This window comes from Carettochelys insculpta, chromosome 6 (assembly GCF_033958435.1).
Source record: "Carettochelys insculpta isolate YL-2023 chromosome 6, ASM3395843v1, whole genome shotgun sequence".
Lineage (NCBI taxonomy): Eukaryota > Metazoa > Chordata > Testudines > Carettochelyidae > Carettochelys > Carettochelys insculpta.
The window spans coordinates 88,682,066-88,706,642 of record NC_134142.1 but is presented as its reverse complement, the minus strand read 5'-3'; the positions used below and the strand labels follow the sequence as shown (position 1 = coordinate 88,706,642).

Genomic DNA, 24,577 nt, shown 5'->3' with positions numbered 1-24,577 from the left:
TGCATTTTTATAAAATTAGACATCTTCCACCCAAAACCAAAATAAAACAGGTATACTTCCAGTTGGGAGGGTTTTTTACATTTCTTTGGGTGTACAGGTTCAACCTCCCCGGTCTGGCATCCTTGGGACCTGAGCGGCCCCAGACGGGGGATTTTGCTAGACCGGGGTGGGCAATTCTGCCTCCACGGCCTGCCCCATCCCCAGCCTCAGTTCCTGCTCCTGGACTCCCTGCCCTTCACTTCCTCACCCCCTCTCCCTCTCCAGCAGGTTCTCCAGCCACTGGCTCCTAGCCCCAGCCCCAGCTTCCCAGGGCTGTGGCTTCCTGCCTGGCTCCCAGGGATGAACTGTGGCAAACCACTGGTCGTTGGTCCGGACTACCATCTTATCAGACTGGGCCCTGCTCCTTGGCTACTGCTGGCTACCCCACTGCCCATTGGTGCCAGACCAGCTGTGGCTGCCCTGCCCTGGGCTCCTGCCGCTGGTCTATCTGGACCCTCTTCCTCCCAGCCCGAGGACATTCTTGTCCCGCAAGATCTGTGGTTCTGCCAGACAACGGATGTTGCCAGACAAGAGAATGCTGGATCTGAGAGTTTTAACCTGTAGTTTTGTCTAGCTCATCAGCCTGTTTCTCCCTGGCCTTGTCCATGGTATTGTGACTTATGATTCTGTACAGTGGGTGAAAATGCTACCAGATCAGAATGACATACACTTTCTCTCATGCAAATGACAATACAGGTGTAAGATAGTGAAGAATCAAGGCTTTAGTCTGAACTTGGGCCAGTAGGTGGGGGTTGCATTGAAATCTTGGGCAGTGTGCTGTTTTATCTGGTTTTGATGCAAATGCTGATGAAACCTGGCCATTTCAGTGGAGTTTTGCTTTGCAGTCCTGGGCTCATTGAAATCCAGAAAACTCAGGAAGATTCAAACCCTAAGCAGGTGAGAACAACAATAACAAACTAATAAAACCAATGTGATGCAAATCAGCAGCGGTACGCTTTGCACAAATTTAGTGAGCAATGTAAACCCCGTACCTGCAAATTGGCTTCTTTTTGGAATCCCGGAGCTAGTGGAGTGAGTAGGGAGGAAGCCTGGACAGCAGCAGACATATGAAAACAGCTTTTCAGACAGAATAGAAAGAAAACAGGAACTCCAAACACAATACTGTTGCACAGAATATGTTTGTTTTTTTAAAAAAATCCCAGACTAACTCCATCTGTTTCTGGTTTGGGGCTATGGCTAAACAGATCTACTTACAACTCAAAAGGCAATGCCAGATGCCTTCCTGTTGGTCTACAGGAAGCAGAGTAGCAACTTGTCTTGCCCCATCATCAGAATTTCCGATCTGTCCTTCTTCCCCACCCCACAAAAGCAGAAAAGACTATCATTTCTGCCTGCAAACATGCAGGCTGCATATACAGGACACAAATCCAATTACCAAATACAGAAATCAGGCCTAATTAATTACATCTGCTCTACAGAATGGTCCCCAGATGACAACCAGCACTAGGCAAATGAGCTCTCTCAAGGCACAGATCAGATGCGTCAACATAATCAAGAGAGCAAAACAGGTCCACATTCAGACTGTTTGGAATGAGATTAGGGGACTGCACTGACCAGGACTACACTGTTATGAACAGACGAGTTTAGAGTTAAAGGCTCAGGGACATTCAGGAGCATGAGGGTTTCACTTTATTCAAACAATCAGCTTCTGAGACCATCACCCGGACACAATTTCTGTTACATTTCAAACTGCTTTATGCCACACAAGGATCTGCTGGCATAACTGGTGAAGTACAGGCATAACACGTGAGCTCCAAACGTGCTATTAACAGCAGGGAGATAAATAAAGTTTGGATTAACTTCTCAGAGCCATTCTGTCGATAAAACTCAGGCAGCATCTACACATATTAAGTGTTTTGTCTACAGAGTCTCAACAAAACCCAGCATTTGCCTCGACAGAATTATCCCTCTCAGCTTTGAGGAATAACACTCTGTTGACAGAGTTCCATTGACAGAAGGGGACTGTAGACACTTCTGTCGACAGACAGGGCTTCTGGTTCACCAGGCAGCCCTGTTGGCAGAGCTTCCTGTCAGCCGTTCTGTCGACAGAGGGCTGGGCAGTGGCTGCTCTCTGTTGACGCAGCGGATTGCTCTGTTGATCTGCTTTTGTGTGTAGATGCACCCACATGTTGACAGTTTTTGTCGATGCAACGTTGACGGCAGACGTTGTTGTGGATAGAGTCTTCTAGTGTAAAGGTAGCCACTGGGCATTAAGAGGTGTCCCCTGCTGGGTGAGAGATGTTCTGGGAGCAGAGCAAAGGCCCTCTGCAGGCAGGCAGTAGCCAGCTCTGTTGGTCAATTTACTTTACCAGCGCTTTCATATCATTCTCGCCATTACGAAAAAGATGCCAGGTGTGTGCATGTGCATGTATATATAGGTTATATGCTTTTGAAAATCCTAGTTCAGGTGAGGTCTGGGTGCAGTGGGAGGCTACCTGCCAGCCCTCAAAGTTGAGAAACCCCTTTATGTATTAGGGAAACTCTTGAGTCCTACAGACATCTCAGGGTGTATTGAGGGAAAACAGCTCAAGTAACTGACTCTTTATAGAGTGGTGTAGAAACAAGTAAGGGTCATGTGCTTATATGGAAGGGCCTTGCTGCCAATTCATGATTTAACTGCCAGTCTTGAAATATCTGATTTTTTTTCTCAGCAATCCCAGTGCCTGCACACATGCAATTAGGTAGAACTTCAGCTTTCACGTTTAAACGTAAGTTTCTAGCTCTCATGGTCATAGAGGAAAGCTGAGTGCACCCTGAAGCTTCATGTAAAAAGAACCCCAGTTGTATCATTGTTTTGAAACAAACATCATGATTTTTAATCCAGTTTCATGTTTTCTGAAGGAATACCCATCAAGCAGATGCCTGTTTGTTCTGGATAGCAGCCCTAAAGCAAATAGTACAAGCCCAATCATTTGGGATATTTAAAACTAGGCCTGACAACAGTGTAGAAGCTGTCCTGTGGGGAACCAGGCTGTACTGAGTGATGGGCAAGCAGATCTTTCCCACGGTACCTAATAGTAAATCTGACCAAAAATGTTCAGTAAAATGTTGCTGAAAATTTGACATGCCCCAAAATTGACAAAAAGTTGTTTTTGTTTGGTTTTTGACCAACCCTACATTTAGTCCTTCTCTAAAAATTTTGAAATAAATTTGAAATGCCCCTAAAATTTTTGGAAAAAAATTTTGCTGACTTTTTAATAGCTCTAATAAGCTTTTTTCAGCAATAAATTCTAGGTTTCTCTTATTCACTGAAACACAATATCAGAAGCTGATGAGGGTGAGCAAGACAAAGCTCAACTTTCAGCTCCACCCCACTACTTACATTTTTTTTCAAATTTATTTCAAAATTACTTACTGTCTCATTTTTAACATACTAGTAGATTTACCTGGCATTGCTTGCAAGGGTCCTTAACTCCAGTTGTTCTTTTTTTGGGTGGGTGGGGGGATAAATGAAAAATGTACAAGCGTTACATAAATTGTCTTTTTTTTCCAAAAATAGTGTTATTTTTATGAAATTAATTGTTATTTCTTATTTCTTAAAAGAGGAACTGCTAAAATTTTCCATTTAATATTTTTAGTAAATCTTTTAAAATGGGAATTCCAAGTGTATTTTTCCTCATCCCTATAAACTCTTATCTTTATGTTTTAACAAAAAAAAGTGTCAAACTGATTTCCAATAACATTTTTGTCTAGTTTTCAAAACTTCAGCACTACTCCAAATTTCTCTGTTTTATCTTTTGTATGTAAAGAAGTAATCCTATTCCAGGTTCATCCAATTTTCTAGCTCATCTTTCTTCAGACTTAGCATGACCATCCATCCTGTATTAGGCGGAACGGTCCCATATGTGGGATGCCAAAAAGGCGTCCTGACTTATTTTTTAAAAGGGATTCATTGTCCCATATTTGGGTCCTCCCCCGACCTTTTCTGTCAGCAGCTGCACAGATGCAGCTGCTGGTGGAAATCACTTCCCCAAGTCTTGAGGAAACAGGGGGAGCATGGGTGTCTGCCCTGTCCCTCCAGCTTCCCTGTGGGTCCAGGAGAGTGCTGGCAGCTGCCGCCTCCTTCCTGGCTCCCTGGAGCTTCACAGAGCCAGAAGGAGCAGCCTCTCCCCCCATACCTCCCTGTCCCATATTTGGGACAGGGAGATATGGTCTCCCTATTCAGACTCTTCCAATATTTGCTCAGTTATGTCAATTTTGTGGACTGTATGAGACATGGTGATTCTTTCTTTTCTGTTTGGTTTTATGAGAAGCAATCCCATTCCAGGCACATCCCATTTTCCTGGCACAACAAAACCTCTAATGTTGCTTTAAGATGGGATAACAGGAAGCCGTATACTGAATTTGGAGGTCCTAGCTCTTATCACTTAGGAGGAGTTCTTGATTAAACAGACAAACTCTCTAAAATATATAGTAAATGATTAAAATTAGAATATAACAATTGTACTTACATTTCAATGCATGGTATATAGAGTAGAATAAATACATCATTGCATGAAATTTTAGTTTGTGCTGATTTTGCTAGTGCTTTTTATGTAGCCTGTTGTAGAATCAGACAAATATCTAGATGAGCTGATGTAGCCCCAGGAAGATCACTGTGTACTACCAAGTTACATGTACCCCTGGATGACAACCAGTTTTCTAGCTGACCAGAGATGGTAGCAGCATCTGCAAATAATGAACTTTTTGTGGGAGCTCAGAATCCAGAAGGCATCTCAAAGTACTTCAATCTATAGACTGAATTGACCAATCACAGGTGGCTACCTTCAACTAAAAGAGGTTGCACTGTGACTCCAAGCTCTTCAATAACCTTTCTTCTGCCTGCCAGCATAAGCTCCTGTCACATTTGGGAGCATCATGGTGGGAGCAGTGTGATCATTTACGTTGAAGGATAAGTAGAGCTGTGTTATCTGTATGTTGCTGGCACTCGAGTCCCCTGGTGTCTGAGTTATAGTCTTAGAGTGGTAGCCATGTTAGCTTGTAGCTTCACAAATAACAAGCAGTCCTGTGGCACCTGAGAGACTAACAAATTAGGCCATGAACTTTCCTAGGGAAAAACCACTTCCACAGATGAAAAGTGTCTGACTTGTTCACCTAGTGGTTGCAGGTAGCTGTTGAAAAGAAAGAGAGAGCATTCATCCTTGAGGGACTCAATAAGTGAGGGGTCTAGTAATGGAGGTGCCATTTCCCATCATTCCTCATGTGGTCTTTCCATCCAGGAGGGACTTAAGCCATTTTAGTGCATTACTTTTAACTCCCTCCCCTTCTGTCAGGCAAGACAGCAATATCTCATGGTCAACATCTTAAGTGATGCAGAGAGATTCAAAAGAAGGCAAATGTATGTCTGCCCTCCATCCATTGGTAGGATGAGCTCATCGATCAGTGCCATTCAAGTAATTTAAGGTCCGTATCATGACATGAATCCAAATTGTGCCAGGTCTAGAATATTAGCTTTAATTTTATGACCCTGTAGTTGGCTTTTGTCTAGCTTTTCTCTGAGCCTCCTCAGAAATTAGCGTTTTGGGCAATAGTTGGGTTGAGCCAATGTATCCACAGTGGGTTTCTTCAATATTGGTCAGTCTTTTGTGTGTCTGAAGAAGAAAGGGAAAATTCCTTCTCTGAGGCATTAATCTTTTGGTCAGGAGTGGCACCGGTTGCTTATGACTCACTTTCAAATCAGTAAATACATGGTTCAGATCCATAAATCTTGCGTTGAGATTCCTGTACAGCTTCCAAAACTTGATAAGGGAATGTATGGAACTTCAGGAAAGTGGATGGGTTGCTGGTTGGTGGATGCCTTCTGAAGGTCTACCAAAGCTACGACACTGAGATCAATTCTGCAGCCCTTGTAGTATTCCTCTTTTCTTTCTGCAACTTTTATTACCGTTTTCCTTCTTGTTCTATTCTCCTTTGACACACCATCTCATGTATACTTTGTCAACAGTAAATTACGGAGCTGCTACCTGCTGGGGTGCAAGGCTACTAACAGATTTAGAATGGCTACAGACCTTCCTTCTCAGAGAGATACACCAGAGACACGTTCCTTGCAAGACACTTCTAGGAAGCCGTTGTGAGCTGGAGGTCAGAGGAACTCTCTTTCATTGCCATGGCCCCTGAGTGAAAGGAGTTCTCAGCCCTAATCACAATTCTGGGTCCAGAGGTAGTTTTACCCACTACCAATCAAAACTGAAAGCCTTAAAACGTCTTCTGAACCAATCACAAAAAATATCGTGTCAACCATATTTCTAAAATAGGAGGAGCCACCAGGAAGCACCAGCCTGTTGGGGGTGGGGCAGTGCTCTGCGGGCTGCCGCCCAACCCTCACTGATCTGTGGGAGCAGTGCTTCGGGAGGGACATCAGTCTCCAGTGGCCCCCTCCATCCTGCAGCTTGTTTGGTTGAGTACTCCAGGGGCTGGCCAGGCTTGGGGGCTGTTCCCCACCTCCAGTACCCCCTGCAGCCTACAGGCTGTCTGCGGGGGACCAGGCTCTGGGGAAAAGTTTCAGCAGTGACCAGCCAGCCTTCAGTAAAGCACAGTGCTATTTATTCAAGCAAATGCATTACTGAGAAAACACATTTGAAAAACAACTTCTAAGTATGTCTTATCTTTTCAGTGTCCACATGGAGTCGCTGGTAGGTTTCAAAGTATTTCAGATCTGCTTGCAGGGCCTATCCATCTAGGATGCAGAGGCACTTGGCACTTTTAAGTTTTTATATCAGAGTTGGGTCTGAACAGAGAAGTATAGATTGAGATTTGAAGGTCTGTCAAGTTTTGGGGTGTTTAGAACTCAGAGTCTGGTTCAGATCAATGATGGATGGTGCTTGAATTGAGGGGTGTCTTTGGGTGTATAATGTACTTCTAAACTGAGATTAATGAAGAGGAGAGGAGGAAGAATATAGCTCCTCCTTTCACTGGCTTGAGAGCAGTCCCTCCCCCACCTGCTGCCACGGTGAAGTTCCCCTCTTGTTTCAATGTATAATATAATACTTTGAAGGTATAGAACACTCTCAGATGCAGAGGTTACAGCCAGCAGTCATTTTATATGGAGCTTGAACTAAAGAATCATGTGGGTGGAAATGAACATAGCTGGTTAGTCTAGTAGTCTAGTTAGTACAATACACAGTGCTAACTAGCTTTATCTTTGATATTACCCTATTTTCCTTATTCTTACAATCAAATTAAAGTCACACTTCATTAAAAAAAACCCAGGTTTGGCTTGTTGAATTTCAAAAGATGTAACACAAGCCTGCAATAAATTTTAGCTACGCTTTTTCAGGAAGAGATGCACAAGTCACAGTGCCTTCACTTTGCAGTGGCAGGGTTCCACAAACGACAGACTGGCAGCTCCATTAGTTCATCACTCTGGAGCAATACCCTCGTTTAAACTTCTAAAAACAAGTAAATTGTACCAACTGGTTAAAAAGAAAAACCATGAGCCACTACATATTCCCATGGCAACTGTGTCTCACGCCTAGCTGGTGAAAAAATGCAAACATGCCCACTGGTATTTTTTCATCTAAATCTTGAAATTGCTGAGCACCTTTAGGTCTATCATTTATGGTTTGTTTTTACTTTTTTTAGTTACCCCAGCCTCTCCCTTCAGACACATGAGGAACATAAAGAAACAAAGCTGTTGCCTAGCTGGGCGTAGTTTATCAATGCAGTAGAAGGGCAGCTTCTACAGCAGTTTTTGGCTGTGCAAAACACATGACCAGGCCTGGGGCAGTGAAGTGAGTGGGAATAGGTATTATTGTAGCAAGTCAAAAGTAAAATTAGGTGAAAAGTAAATAATTCATGACTATTATAAACATATCTGTCCAAGACCTCCTCTCTACACTCTTCCCACAATTGGCACAGGCCTAGCAGATCCATTCACACAGACTTTTTTTAGCACTTGCTTGTGGCTCTCGTTGTTACCAGTATTTCAGATGTTTAAAGCATTCTGCTGAAAGACCCACTGGCTGAGGTTCCCACTGTGGACAGCTTCTAAAGTCAGTGCAAACAGCAGAGAATGACAAAAAAAACAAAGTCCAGCACGTAGCAACTTTTTCCAGGAAGAATTAAAACAAAAAATGTTCCAAGTCCATGCCTTGAACATTTTTAAGTTAAGTTGGAGCATGTGAAAGATCCCAGAACAACAGCACTTGAGTCTGAAGCCTTTCATTTATCCACAGAAATAGAGAAGCTTCCCATAAGCTATCCATTGACAACAAAGCTCAGAAGAAAAATGTTCAGGCTTTGTGCCTTGTTCTGTATTTTGCTTCTCCATTGGAAGTGCTATCTTGTGTCACATATGAGGCTTTTTATAAATATATAAAAATGGCTACATGTCCTATGAACTAGGTTGAAATCATCAACCCCATTGAGACCACTGAATTGCCATAAAATGGTCGCTGCTAGCTAGGTTCACATTCAGAGCGGTAACCTAGAATTGAAAGAGTCTGTAGCCCTTTGCTCATCCCGTCCCTTGCCTCTTGCTCCTAATGACTGTTGTGTTGATTTTGAAGACATTAACACCAGTGACAGAAAGCTCTGATATCTGGGAACTAACTTGCGAATAGGGCACAGGAATTTCTGATTCCAAACAAATAATAATAGACCCTGGGCTCTGCTCCATCAAATGACTTTTTCCCATTATTTCACCCCAAACATCCCTTGGGCAGGGGAATATGCAGTAGAGGTACTGCCAGCTATTTTTGAGAGCCTTTTCCACTCTGGACCATCAAAGCTCTGAAAGAGCTGGCAAATAGCCCAGGCTTCTTCTGATGAATGGTATTGCAGCTAAAAAAAGATTGACATAACCCCTGAAAGCTATTCTGAAGTGGAACAAACAGTCTTGTTGAGTAGTTCCATGGAGTGGATTATTTTGGTGGCAATTTATTTTTGGTTTTCACCCCACTTTTCCATTTGAAGTGACTGAGGCACAACAAGGGGGTTGTATAACTAGCATAGGGGTCACTGTCAATGGAAGGAGAAAACAGGGAATAAAACAGGATTCAAGCCAAGTGTCCTTCTGGTTCCCCATCCTTTCTCCTAACCCTGAGACAGAGCCAACAAATTTAGACTCTCTAACTGTGGGCTCTCTGCTGACCTTGGTTCTTTCCTTTCTTCCCATGATTATTTATAAAGGCAACTATCACTTGGTATCTACACACACTGAAGATCCTTTCAAAACAAAAAGCAGTCAAGTAGCACTTTAAAGACTAGCAAAATGGTTTATTAGGTGAGCTTTCTGTTCTGGTCTGGCTATGGTCTGAAGAAGTGGGTCTGTCCCACGAAAGCTCACCTAATAAACTATTTTGCTAGTCTTTAAAGTGCTACTTGACTGCTTTTTGTTTTGATAGTGTATAGACTAGCACGGCTTCCTCTTTGTTACTATTGAAGATCCTTTATGCTTCATCCTTTATGCCCTGAAGACTGTTGCTCAGTCCCTTGTAGACCAAAAAGTTATCCTATCAGCCAGTTGGTAGAGAGGGAAATATCAGTGTTTTCAGAGTTAATATAAGTAAAGTGGAAATTTCCTGCCATTACTGGTATCACTGTGTAACAGAATACAATTAAAATAGTCAGGCCTGGAGGAAGCTGGTTATTTAAGCCTGAATGAAAATTTGCGAGATACAGGGCATAAGGTGAGTGGGTTAGATTCCAGTTAGTCTGTGGCTTTAGATTAAACAGCAGCTTGAAATTTTGTGGTGGGATTTTCAAAAGGTTTCAGCATTGTTCTACCTCTACAATCTGTGGAGTCAATGACAGCTTTGCTAAGGATTTCAATGATAGCAGAATCTTTAGCTAGTCCACCTTGGGGCAAGTTCTCAAAAGGACTCATAATACATGAAGCCTTGTAAATAATGACCTTTGAGGAAGACCGAAGAAGGGAATGAATTAAATCACATTTTTGTCCTTCTTCTGAAGCCATATCCCTTAAGACAAGGCTCAGCCCTTACCATTACTTTGAAAGCAAAGTGCAATGGTTTCCTGCCCAGCCTCAGATGTCATTGAGAGCAAGGCACATTTCATTTGGAATGGTTAGTTGTGAGGTAAGTGTACTGCAATTACCAGTATCGACAGGAATTTTACAGAATGATCCTGTCAATAAGAAAACAGACTAAGTGTTCAGGCTCCAGTTTTTAAAACTATTTAGATACCTAGTTCTAGGCCTAAAACCGTTCTTGATTATACTTCTGCAACCTCATTGAATCCATGGGGTTGCAGAGTTGTAATTTAGGGAAGGATTTGGCCTGCACAGAGGCAAGAAGGAACTCGCCACTTGAGGTACTGCTATTTTGCCTTGTTCTGTCAGTTGTTCATTGTGTTTCAGGTACAGTAGACCCCTGACGTATGCAGAGGTTGCATTCTTCCACAACCCCATGTAAATCAAATTTCACTAGCTCTGGGGAGCCAGGAAACTGACCAGCACAGCACTGCTGGTCAGTTTCCTGGCTCCTGTGAGTGGCAAGCAGCCTAGAGTCCGGCTCTGGGCGGCCAGTCACTCACAGGAGAGGGGAAAACTGCTCCTGTCAGCAGCAGCAGCCTGACTCTCGCTGCTCCTCACAGGAGCAGGGAAACTACTCCTGTCAGGGGCAGCAGCTGAGAGTCAGGCTCCTGGCTGCTGCTCCTGTGAGTGGCGGGAAGCTGGTGCCTGGCTCCCGGGTGCCCACCACTCATAGGAGCTGGAAACTGAGCAGCATAGCAGTGCTGGTCAATTTCCCTGCTCCTCTGAGTGGCAGGGAGCTGGATGCTGGCTCTGGGCAGCCGCCATGTGCAGGATCCAGGAAACTGCCCTGAGTGGCGGCAGCCCAGAGCCAGGCGCCAGCTCCCTACCACTCAGAGTTGCGTTAACCGGAGATATACACCACTTAAGTGTGCGTATCTCTGGGTACCACTGTACAGCTGGCTCTCCCCCTTCTGGATCAATGGGGGCACTTGAGTGTCTCCATCCATACAACTGCCAGCACTCCTCACTCCTTACTGTTCTCCTCAGATACGGTGTGGAATGCTTGTTCTGGCTGAGCCCAGTACTGCCAAACCCAAGTGTTCCAAAATGGCAGGTCAGCCCCACCAGAATAAGAACAACTTCAAAACTATGAAATGTAAGCAACTGTTCTTTTCTTTGCCTTCTGATAGCAGAGCTGACAGAATGCACTTGGGGCACATAGCCAAGCTTTCCTCTGCCTTCCAGAGACACTCCCTTTAAAAGAAAAGAAAAACAAAAAGTGAACCAAACCAAAACTAAAAGGGAGATTCTTACCTAACCAGAGTATTTGTAAAGCTTGGCTATTAAGAAAAACACCCGAAATACTGCCAGACTTGCAATAAAATGGTGAGACTTGGCAATACTGGAGCTTTTAAAAGCAAATCACTGTTTGGGCTCCAGCTCCCTGTGGTTGCAAACCAAAGCATGTGTTTTTTATAAAGACATCAGAGTGACAGTTCTGCGGCCACAACATTTTAATCCCAGAGCTCCCAGGGTTTATATACTTAAGTCTGGTTCAGAACAAGTGCTATGGGAAGCCAGCTGGAAGAGTGCGTGAGCTGGGTTCAGCCGCAGAATCAGTGGGGAAGAGCATGTCACCCAGATCCAGGAACAGATGTTCTGCTGAGAAATGAGATAAAGAATTTCCTCCCTTTCCTGATACTGCTTCTTCCACTCTTCTCTCTCTTCTTCATCCAAGCACTGCCTCTTGCCCTCATTTCATTGTCTCTGTACGTTCTCTTTCACTTGCCTCCTGTGCTTTCAGTTAGCCACCTGCCTGTCTCCTCTATTATGGGGCTTAAACAACAAGCAATGACGCATGTGTTGTGCTCTAAAATTGTTCAAACGTGCCTTGACTTAAGCAATGTACAGAGTGAATACAGAAATCAAACCCCATGAAGTTTCCAGCTGCTGCCCAGAATTAGCACTTCATTCTTTATCACAGTGGTGACGGTAACAAATTATTTGAGGCATAGCAGGAAACGCTTGCCTTGCGCCTAACACATAAGTTACTGGCACAGCAATAGCTTAATTATTTCACTCAGCCTCCTCTGTGATTACTGGTGCTATCCCAGGGAACCAAGCAGCAATCAATAAAAAGCTATATGCAGCTGGATCCATTGCTCTTAAGCACTGAATATAATAGGCACACAGAGGTGGGCTTGCACAATTGAGGGGTGGTATCTACAACCAGCGCTTCTAACAGATTTCTACAGTGTCAAGCAATGGTTGTTTCTAGCCCTGACGATTACGAAGAAAACCACTGACTAAGGCTAACGCTACACTAGCCTGGAAGACTCTTCTGCTTCCACGTTTCGATTTTGCATGTCTGGTAGGGAACGCGCAAAATCAACCTCTCAGATGTCTCAGGTGACCCCTAACAAGACGTGAGGAGTAGGGGAAGAAGTCAACGGGAGAAATCTTCCCATTGACCTTCAGTAGGGACAGCCAAGTAAGCCAAGTGCAGATACATTGAGCTTAGCTATGCAATTGCCCTAGATAGAATTGCATATCTGCAGTTGACTTACTTTGCCCAGTGTAGACGTAGCCTGAATAAACCTGTTGTGGTGCCATCTGCCAGAGTCTGCAGACAGCCTCAGAGTTGTGAGGTGTCAGTTTTCATTTTAATGGGATCTTCTCTCACAGTCAAAATCATGTCATCAGCAATGCCCAACATTGAATATCTGATGCTTTTAGCATTTTAGCAGAAATATCCAGCTAGCTTTGGAATTATGGGTAGAGTGTGGGGTTGTGGGAATATTTTGAGCGCCATTGTTTCATCCTTACTTCCACTCAGATCCCTGGGTCAAAAGAACCAAAGATATTGGCATTGTGGGGCTTTTTATGATGAAAAACAACAACACTCTCCCCCTAGACAAATAAACACAAAACAGTTCTGGAAATCCACATCAGAAGAAATGCACAACAAGGTAAACATTTCCAGGCAGGCTAAAAATAGAGACGTGACTCTCACCATTTCAGAAAGCGAGATCTGAATGCCCATTGCATCTGTAAATGTGTGTGAGGGAAAGGGTTTCCCTGAATCCCTGTCAAAGAGGGGGAAGCAGAAAGAGAAGGCATTCCACTCACTCAGTGGTCATGCATCCCACAAACAACTATGCCTGCAAGGCACAGAGAGTAAGGCTGCTTCTACACTCTCTCCCTTCCATCGGGGGGGAGGGGGGATGGTAATGAGGCAATTCAAAGCAGGCTAATGATGCACCAGTGTGCATATTCAGCACTTCATTAGCATAATGGCAGCCACGCAAACTTTGAAGTGCAGACTTCAAATTGCAGATTGATGTGTAGATGGGGCAGCTTTGAAATAAGCGCCCCACTTCAACATTCCCTTACTCTGATCTAGTTGTGTAGGAGTAAGAGAATGTCGAAGTGGGGCACTTATTTCGAAGCTACTCCCATCTACACATTAATCTGCAATTTGAAGTCTGCACTCTGAAATTCATGCAGCCATTATTATGCTAATGAGGCACTGAATATGCACATTAGCGCCTCATTAGTTTGCTTCCAATTGCCTCATTATCATGCCCCCTCCAACAGGAGGGCGTGAATGTAAAAGCAGCCTCAGTGTGGATGAGCGGTAGGAGATGGTAACTACTAAGCAGAGCTGAACACCATGTCAGAGGACAGAATGCAGAGCTGCTTCATGGGAAAGTTTAGCATCATGTGCTTGTGACGGCTGACATGCAGTCCAACGGAGTTGGGCTAGAGGAGATTGTCTGTGTGTGCAGTCCTGGAGCGGACGTGTATGAGCTATGCAAGTTGTGGAACATTCTGTAGCTTAGACTGGAGTTTAGGAGGAAAACTCCCCAAAATCACCTTCCAGTGAGCAGCTCAGATCAGACAGCTGCACAGGCAGAGCCTAACTAAATTAATTATGCTATTGGAGTCTGAAGGTACTGGGGGAGTCCGAGACCAATGAAGGCCCCTCTCTTACCTCATCCTATCCAACATCCAATTTTAACAGTAATTGTCACTCACCCCCCCACCATACACACACACACACACCCACACACACGTCCGTACACAGGGCTAAAGGAGAGTTTAGGTGCACCAGTTGCGTACCTAAAATCGACTTTGCAGCTGTCAACTTTCGTCCCTGTCTTCATGTCAGAAGGTCAATAGGACCACTCCTCCCATCAACCTTCCTTAATCCTCTTGGCTTGTGAGGAGTTCTGGGGTCAACACTGATCCTAGAATACTCTGTTTCACGCATGCACAGAACGGTGCCCCAGAAGATCAAGCCTGAGCAGTCGATCTTTAGTGATCAGTGTAGATGTTCCTTTGTGGGGCGCTCTGCTTTCTTTATTATCTGGGACCTAAATCAAGTGTAGGTAGAGAGCAGTGTTGGTGAGTCTCTTGATGTTTGGTGGTGGGTTTTTCTTGTTGTTGTTTTTTGGTTTTTTGGGGATTTTTGTTTTGTTTTTGTTTTGAAGTTCCAGCTTCTGAAGTCACGTGAGAATCATAGCTCTAATTTTTTAAAAATGTTTCTCACAATCATGGCTCTGAAGGAAAGCCTGAAAATATGACCTAAGTGATAAAGAAACCAGAAGGCAAATATGAAAAATCCAAAATGTATTTTTTTAATCTCTTGACTTTTGAACCAAATGCCATGATTTTGAGGTACCTGAAGTATGAGTTTTGAATACCTAGGGAAGGCAATATTGACAGTGTTTCCTTTAAATTGGTGTTGGGACGAAAATATGAAAGACGTGTTGAACAGAGTGCATTTTAAATTGAATTTACATTATGTCCTAATGTACACTGCTGCCCCCCACTGGTTAGAATCAGAACTGCTCAATTGAGTGTCATAGGTGCCCTTTTAAGAGAGATCCTTGTGTATGTAGCTCATGTGCTTGGGGTTCTCTGCTTTCAGAGCAGGAGGAGCCAAGTTCTCTCGCTGCTTCTGGGGCATGCTGAGCAATCCTGGTGTGCAGTAGAGTGATGCCAAAGAAGCCTAAATAACCTCAGATAATTATATTCATATCCTCTATGCCACCACAACATACAATCTGTTTGCTAGGTTAAGACAACATTAAAAATTGCATTTGTAAGTGCTGAAAGCCCTTCAGATGGACCATCACCATCCATTGGGGGGCTTGTGTGTCTCAATGACCCAGAGACCTTTGCTGGCTGGAGCTTTACGCTCCTGGTAGGGCCTCCCTTGTCAGGCAGGTCAATGGGTAGAGACCACACAAAGAGTGATCCAACCTCTCCTCGAGGATAAGGGGTTGGCGTAGGGCTAACAACCCTGCCCATAAAAAGAAAACTGTTACAGAAACATCTACAAGGAAAACCTTAACTTGTCATGTCTGGGGAAGAGCAGGAAATCCAGCCGGAATGATTATGAAGCGGGGCAGCAAAAGCCGAGAGGAGGCTGCATCGCAGATGACCCTTCTCTCACCCAGAACTACAACTCAGATTGGAACATGGAATTGTAGAACAATGTATGAGGCTGGCAAGACAGCACAGATAGCAGCAGAAATGCGACAATACAAGCTGGCAGTTTTGGGGCTGTGCAAAACAAGATGGATACAATCAGGACAACTGCGTCTAGCAACAGGTGAAACCCTTATTTATTCAGGGCATGAGGAGGATGATGTGCCACACACGGAAGGAGTAGGTATGCTGTTGTCCAAGGATGCAGTTGGATCCCTAATTGAGTGGACAGCAGTGTCAGCACGGATCATTACACCCAGGTTTTACACCAAGATAAACAAGATTCTGATAATACAGTGCTATGCCCCCACAAATGATGGTGATGAAAATATTAAAACAGGGTTCTATGAGACTCTCCAAAGTATTATTAACAAGAAAGGTAAGAAAGATATATTGATTTTGATGGGTGACTTCAATGCCAAAATCGGAAGTGACAACACAGGAAAGGAGCAGTACATGGGTACAGAAGAGTTAGAAAAAGCCAATGAGAACAGCAACCTCTTCAGTGACTTCTGTGTATTTAATGGATTGGAGATTGGTGGGAGTATCTTTCTACACAAAAGAATCCATAAAGCAACACGGGTTTCACCAGACCACCGGACGGAAATTCAAATTGACCATATCCGTATCAGCAGCACCTTCAGACGTTCTATGCAAGACGTACGCACAAGAAGAGGGGCGGATGTGGGATCCGACCACCACCTTGTCTTAGCAAAGTTCAAGCTGAAACTGAAAAAGCACCACATGCAAGTAAACAGGCCAGGGCCAAGATATAACACAGAACTCCTGAGAGATCAGATAACAAAATCACAATTCCAGTTAGAACTGTTAAACAGATATAGGCTACGTCTACACGTGAAGCCTACATCGAAGTAGCCTATTTCGATGTCGCCACATCGAAATAGGCTATTTCGATGAATAACGTCTACACTTCCTCCAGGGCTGGCAACGTCGATGTTCAACATCGACATTGCGCAGCACCACATCGAAATAGGCGCAGCGAGGGAACGTCTACACGCCACAGTAGCACACATTGAAATAAGGGTGCCAGGCACAGCTGCAGACAGGGTCACACGGCGGACTCAACAGCCAGCTGCTCCCTTAAAGGGCCCCTCCCAGACACACTTGCACTAAACACCACAAGATCCACAGAGCCGACAACGAGTTGCAGACCCTGTGCATGCAGCATGAATCCCCCGCTGCAGCAGCAGCAGCCAGAAGCCCTGGGCTAAGGGCTGCTGCACACGGTGACCATAGAGCCCCGCACGGGCTGGAGAGACAGCGTCTCTCAACCCCCCAGCTGATGGCTGCCATGGAGGACCCCACAATTTCGACGTTGCGGGACACGGATCGTCTACACGTTCCCTACTTTGACGTTGAACGTCGAAGTAGGGCGCTATTCCGATCCCCTCATGAGGTTAGCGACTTCGACGTCTCACCGCCTAACGTCGAAGTTAACTTCGAAATAGCGCCCGACGCGTGTAGCCACGACGGGCGCTATTTTGAAGTTAGTGCCGCTACTTCGAAGTAGCATGCACGTGTAGACACAGCTATACAGTCCTTAGAGATCTAAGATCAGAAGATGTAGCGGTAGAGCAAGTATGGGAAAGCTCTAAATCAGCATGGAAAGAAGCTTGTGAGAAAATTCTGGGCAAAAGAACAAGACAACACAAAGAATGGATATCTCCAGAGACTCTACGGAAGATAAAGGATAGAAAAGACAAGAAGGCAGTTGTCAACAGTAGCAAGACCAGAGCTATCAAGGCAGAAGCGCGGCGATTGTATGCAGAAGCTAACAAGGAAGTGAAGAAAAGTATAAAGAGGGATAAAAAGAACTTCGTGGAAGCATGAGCACAACAAGCTGAGCAAGCCAGAGGCCAGAAGAATCTAAAAGAACTGTATAATATTACAAGGAAGTTAGCAGGTGCAAGACAGACAGTAGATCGTTCTGTGAAAGACAAGGATGGGAGAGTCTTGTCAAATCTAGCCAAACAACTTACTCGATGGAAAGAACAGTTCAAAGACCTCTTAAACCGCCCAGCACCAATAGATCCACCAGACTTACCCTCAGCTCCAATACCACTACCAGTAAATGCAGACAGACCAACTAAGGCAGAGATGAGGAAGGCCATTTCTCTGCTGAAAAGTGGAAAAGCTCCAGGGCCAGACTGCATCCCCTCAGAGGCAGTGAAGGTGGACCTTGAAACCTCCACAGACATGCTGTATGAACTCTTTGGCAGAATATGGGACACCAAGGAAATACCACGAGACTGGAAACATGGACACATAATTAAAATACCCAAGAAAGGAAGTTCGAATGAATGCAGAAACTGGAGAGGTATCACTGTGCTGTCTATTCCTGGGAAAGTCTTTAACAGGATCCCGTTGGAGAGAATGAAAGCAGAGATTGACAGGCTGTTGAGGGATGAACAAGCTGGTTTTCGGAGCGAGAGATCCTGTGTAGACCGGATAACGACCTTGAGGATCATCGTAGAACAGTCATTGGAATGGAACTCCCCACTGTATATAACTTTCATAGACCTTGAACAGGCCTTTGATAGTGTAGACAGAAATATACTGTGGAGACTGTTGCCGTATCATGGCATTCCCCAGAAGATCATTAATCTCATTCGAGCCAATTACGAACCCTCCACTTGCCAGGTTGTACACAATAGCACTCTGACAGAATCTTTCACTGTCCAAACAGGTGTGAGCCAGGGATGTCTACTCTCACCATTCCTTTACCTTATAGTTATGGATTGGATTATGCTACAAACAGCAAGAGGACACCAGAGAGGTATTCAGTGGACCTTCTCTCGTCAATTAGAGGATATTGATTTTGCTGATGACATTGCTCTCCTGGCACATCGGCATGAGCATATGGACAGCAAAGTTGCAGCACTGGCTAGCGCTGCCTCAAAGGCAGGCCTGAAAATCAGTAGATGTAAAACTAGAACTATGAGGGTCAACCACACTAAACAAGACAACATCACTTTAGCGGGAGAGACCCTCGAAGACGTCGAACAATTTGCTTATCTCGGTAGTGTTGTGAATAAAGATGGTGGTACTGACCTAGACGTCAAATCCAGGACTGGCAAAGCCACCGCAGCATTTCAAACTCTGTGGCCAGTATGGAGATCACACAACATCTCTGTCGAAACAAAGCTGAGAATCTTCAATTCAAATGTCAAGTCCGTCCTGCTGTGTGCCGGTGAATCATGGCGCACCACAAAGTCCTCAACGCTCAAACTGCAGACGTTTTTGAATAGATGCCTGAGGTACATATTACAAATAAGATGGCAAGACAAAGTCACGAATGAACATCTGTGGACACGAACAGCCCAAGAGCCAGTGGGGATCCAAATAAAAAGGAGAAAATGGGGATGGCTGGGACATACTTTGAGGAAATCCCCATCCAGCATTGTTTGACATGCCCTAAAATGGAATCCTCAGGGGAAATGCAGCTGAGGAAGACCCCAAATAACATGGAGGAGATCTACAGTCACGGAGGCACAAGAACTGGGATATTCATGAGGCCAGATTGAAGCCATTGAGCAAGATAGAACCAGGTGGAGGAGCCTTGTGGATAACCTATGCCCCATTTGGGGTTCACAGGTTTAACTAACTTAACTAAGTGCTGAAATGCCAAAAAAATGGTAATTTTAAGGGTGAATTGCTACTTCACCTCTGCCTCTGGTGCAAATGCATTAGATAATCTATGATCATATATCTATTACAGATATTGCATTAGCACCTAGGGAGGATTCAGAGATTCCAAAGTCAGAAGGGACCATTGTGATCATCTGGTCTGTCCTACTCAGTGGGGGGGCAATAATTTTTAATGGGGGGAGGCACTCCAAGAATTTGGTAAGTGGTCAAGGGCCACCCTCTTCCATGATATTAATGGAGGAGGGACAGGGTCTGGAATCATGGTTGGGTGCAGAAGAGAACTTGGGCTGTAGGGGGGTGGTATGGGATCTGGGAGGGAGCTTGGGTAAAGGGGAAGGTTGTGACATAGGGAAGGGGACTGGGGTGGAGGAGCAGGTGTAGGGTCCTGGAGGGAGTTGTGACCTGGGGCAGCAGATTAGGGTGTAGGGATTTGGGTTGTGATTTGGGGCAGGGGATTGAGGTGCAGGGTCTGGGAGGATTCATGGGTACTGGAGTGGAGGTGCAGAGTGTTTGGATTACTTGGGATGGGGTGAAGGAGGGGTGCAGAGGGTTGGGAAGAGGGAGGGGCTGGGGTGACAGAGGCAGGCTCTGGCCAGGAGACACTTAGTCGGGCAGTTCCCAGCCAGCTGGTTCCTCAGCCAGGGTCCTTGCCTTCCATGCCACTGCAGGGTCCATGTGTGGCTGACTCTGAATGCTGCTGAAGGGCGGAGGGATACTTAACCTGCTGTCTGTCCAGCAAACAGGTAGCTGTCATTGGTTGGTTTGCAGCCAGTGGAAGCTGCAACATTTTACTGGGGACGTAGGCAATGTGCAAAGCCCTTCCCGTCCTCCCCTGCAGACTGGTAGTGTTCAGAGAGCTACTCTGAGCACAAAGCTGGGGCTGGGCAGGCAGGGAGCCTGACAGAGGCTCCTGTGGGCTGTGTCCAGTGGCTTGGCAGGCCAGATCAAGCCCACGGCTGTATTTTTCCTGCCCCATCCTACATAGGCCATAAATCTTCCCCAACATAATTCCAAGAGCATAACTTTAAAAGGAAAAACATCCAATCATGAGTTCAAAATGGCCAGTGATGGAGAATCCATCATAACCATTGTAAGTTATTCCAATGATTAATATCTCACAATCCAAAATGTGCACTTTATTTTCTCCTTGACTGAAAGACTCATTATCAAATATTTGTTCCCCAGGGAGATATTTACAGGTGTTAATCTTATAACCCGTGGGTGTCCAACCTTTTGGCTTGCCTGGGCCACATTGAGTGAAGAGGAATTGTCTTGGGCCGCATATAAAATATATAATATAGTTAATGTATATAAATCACATAATAATGTTAAAAGTTTACAATCTTGTGGGGCCGCATTACTAGCTGTCCAGGGCCGCATGCGGCCTGCGGGCCGCGGGTTGGACACGCCTGTTATAACCTGTTAAACTTCTCTTTGTTAAGTTAAGTAGATGGTGTTCCTTGAAACTACTAGCACAAGATATGGTTTTAATATTTCAATCATTGCCTTCTTGGATTGCAAACATAAGAACTAGTCTTGGTGGTCACTTGATAACAAGTAGGATGTCTTCATGTCACTTACCTATTCGTGAGTCCATTGATGGATGGTCAACCCAATCCTGAAGCCTTACAGAAGGGGCAGGTGTTGGTAGCTGTTGGAGGGGTTTGGGGCAGTTTTTGATGCTCTTTCCTTCTTCTCCACCTCTCCTCATCCACATTGTGGTGAGACCTCTCAACTTGCACCATCCCCTCAGATTAGTGTTCTCCACTGGGGATGGTCTTGAGCAAGGTTCTCCCAAGTGTCAACACCTATGCTGCACCTCTCCATGTGTGCCTTCAGCTGGTCCCCAATGCTCCTCTGTCCTTCCTCCCACTTGGGAAAGAGAATCTGTTTTGAGAGGCGCTGATCAGACATCCATATCATGTGACAAGTCCAATGACGTTGTTGATGAATGATAATGGCTTCAATGTTGGTCATGTCTGACTCTTCCAGGACACTATTATTCATGTGCCTATCCTCCCAAGAGATATTTAGGATTCTCCTGAGGCAGCATTGATAATATTGTTCAAGTGCCTTTCAAATGCCATTTGTATGTTGTCCAGGTTTCACATGCATACAGTAGCATTGGAACAATCACTGCACAGTATACAAGGAGCTGTGGCTTGGGATAGATGTCCTGGTTCTCAAAGACCCTTTGTCTCAGATGGGGAAAGGCAGAGCTGGCACAGCTCAGATGATGCTGGATTTCCGCATCAAAATCAACTTTAGCAGAATGATAACTTCCAAGGTATGGGAAGTGCTCCACATTTTCCAGCAGCTTTCCATTGACTTCAATAGAAGGTACATGAGATTGTCCCATTGGCAAGGATTGGTGGAGCACCCTGGACTTTTTGATGTTCAGTTTGAGGCTGAGATTCTGAAGATGGTCTGAAAGGCTGTGGGCAAAAGAGCAGTAACCATGTTGTCATCTGCATACTGGAGCTGCATGATCAAGGTCATGGAGGTCTTGCTTTTAGCCTTCAGTCTCCTGAGATTGAAAAGCTTCCCATTAATTCTTTAGACAATCTTCACGCCATCTGGAAGCTCGCCATCAATGAGGCGAAGGGTCATTGAGATGAAAATGCAGAACAGTGATGGGGCAGTGATGCAGTCTTGTTTGACTCCTGTTTTGACCTCAAAGGGGTCACTCTGAGATCCATTATTGCTCAATAAGAAGTAGTATTTTAGCAAGGGTTGCACAACTGCCAAACACCAGTAAAATAACCTCTCTATTCCTACTAGAGATTTTCCTCTTTATGCATTCAAGGTTTGTGTTAGCCCCTCTGGCCTCATTATTACAGTGGGATCTCATAGTCACCTGTTTATTATTTGTGTCACTGTTTCTCAGGATAGAGTCCCTCATCCTGTAAGTATGGCCAACATTCTTCGTCCCTAAATATGTACATTTATTTTTAGCCATATTAAAAATCACACTATTTACTTGCACCCAGTTTAGCAAGTGATCTATATCGCTCTATATCAATGACCTGTCCTCTTTCTTATTTACCCCCTCCTCCAATTTTGTGTCATCTGCTAATATTATCAGTGACTACTTTATGTTCTAGTCTAGGTTATAAATCAAACAAAAGATAAACAGTGTAGGGTCATGATCTGCTTTCTGCAGGACCCCACTAGACATGCACCCATTCAAGATGAGTCTATGTTTACAATTACATTTTCAGATTAGTTATTAGTCAGGTGTTAATCCATTTAATATGTGCCATATTCATTTTATATTATTCTAGTCTGTAAATCAAAATATCAAGAAGTTCAAAGTCAAATGCCTTGCAGAAGTCCATTTCCTCAACACTATTACTCTTATCAAACTTTTAATCTCGTCAAATAAAAAAACCAAATTGGTTCAACAAGACCTATTTTCCATAAACCCAAGTTGACTGGCATAAATAATATTACCCTCTTTAAAAGTCTTTATTAATCAGGTCCTGTATCAGTCACTCCATTATGCTGCCCAGAATTGACATTAAATGGACAGACCTATAGCCACCTCGGCCTTTCCATTTATCCTTTTAAAATAGTGAAGCAACACTAACTTTCTTCCAGTCCCCTGGAACCTTGACAGTGTTCCATGTTTTAAAGAACAACAACATTAATTATCCATTTCCTTCCTCAGCCAGCTCTTCTAAAACTCTTGGATGTAAATTATCTGGATGTGCTGATTTAAAAATTTCTTACTTGCATTATGCTTGGCACTGTATAGGTATTATATAAAAGACAGCTTCTGCAGTACAACAGTCTCTTTTCTCCCACAAATTCTACATATGCAAATTCTGCCCAAACATTTCAATACAGACACATAGCATCTTCTACAAAACATAATTTATAAACCAGATGAGGAGAGAATGAGACACATGGAGAGCTCATATGGGAAAATCAATAGCATTTCCCATATTCTAATGGCTACCCTATCTCAGAATTTAAAACCTACCTGGATCCTTTGGTTGAAGCGATAAAAAGTTGATGAAAACGAATGGTCCATAATTAGTGGAATTGTCCTAAATGTGCTTTGGTCTTTTTTCTTTCAGCCACTCATCTCCCCTGGTACATGGAATGGTTCCCAAGCTTAATCCTCTCTCACACATCTCTTGAGAGATGTTGTAACAGTCTATATATAAATGACATTTATTTAGTTTCTCCCTAGAAGAGCCTAGTTTCCCATCTGGAGCATCATGTTCATTCTGAACACGCAGTTGTGAGCAAGAAGAGTATTTGGTAGCTGTGAGAAAGCCTGATCTGACCTTTATATTCCGTCCACAGGGAAAGGTTAGATAGTAAGATATCTTCACAGCATTTAGAGTGCAGCTAAAATCCATTAAACCCTAATTAGCATATGACCAAGGTTCTGAGGCCTTGCTCAAGGACCTTGAGACCTTTCCACCTTAAAGAATAAGTTCCAAAGACAAACGCACACACACACGCACGCACGCACGCACACGTATCCTACCTGTCTGTCATACAAGTTAAAATTACTGTTACAGACACATTGCTGTTTTGCTTGCTTATTGTATTCTATCGTCTGCTCTAATAGTCCAAGTGCCCCGCCATGCCTAAATAGACCAAAGTCCAGCTACTTACTGGGCTGGGGGTCCTAGTCTTCAGCAATGGAGACTGAGAGATGCTTTGGAAGAAGTCATACCCCACCATCTCACTGATTGTACAATGTAACGATGGAAATGGGGGGGGGGATTTTTTTCTTGAGGTTCCCAGTGGGTGATCAGGTTATACTGGAGTGGGCAAAATCAGCTCCAAGGGCTGGATCTGGCCCGCCAAGCATTTTTCTCCAGCCCACCCAGCTGATCAGCAGAGTGTACATACTTACAGCCAGCAGCATGTTTTCAGCTGCTACTCCCCAGCACTGTCATCCATCTGCAGCCAAGCTGCTCCTAGGATACTCCTTCCAACTGTGCAGAGAGGGCAGAAGGGAGAGGGTAGTGCTGAAATCAGGGTGGTCCTCGTCTTTGCACCCCATGTCTGCAGAGCAGGGACTGGGCAGAGGGAGATGCAGTGGATATGCTCCAGTCTGAAGCATGGATAGTAAGTGATTCCGGTGTGCAGAGGTGAACAGCTTTCCCTTAAAGAGACGGAGGGTAGCTTCTCTCAGAATCTTTCCCAGCAGCAGCCAGCACACACACACTCAGTCTGTGCCACGCATGCACAGTCACTGTCACATATACACTGAAGCACACATTCGATCTGTGTCACACGGTCTGTCCCTCTCACACACAGTGCTTCTCTTTCACACTCACACATGCTCTTTGTCTCCCTCTATAGCCACCAACCCCATCCTTTCTGCCTGAGGCCCCATCCTTTCTGGGGAGCGCCAGACCTGATCTGCGACCGTACCGAAATTTTGTGCAGTGG

The 24,577-nt window shown here is 44.5% G+C and overlaps 1 protein-coding gene across 4 annotated transcripts in view; it reads right to left on the bottom strand.

Annotated features, from left to right (window-relative positions):
• The window catches only part of ACCS (1-aminocyclopropane-1-carboxylate synthase homolog (inactive)), a 100,023-nt gene extending 75,718 nt beyond the window's left edge, over nt 1-24,305 (bottom strand). The window contains exon 1 of one of the 4 annotated variants that reach the window (XM_074997529.1): nt 24,036-24,305. Coding sequence is in view for 1 of the 4 variants with exons in the window: in XM_074997524.1 (XP_074853625.1) it covers nt 20,741-20,876 (136 nt within the window). In the remaining 3 variants the exon portion in view is untranslated. Of the gene's footprint in view, nt 1-20,740; nt 21,150-23,144; nt 23,325-24,035 lie in introns of those variants that run through there. The other 3 variants (XM_074997526.1, XM_074997527.1, XM_074997524.1) reach the window with 3 other exon arrangements.
• Between the last annotated feature and the right edge of the window lie 272 nt (nt 24,306-24,577).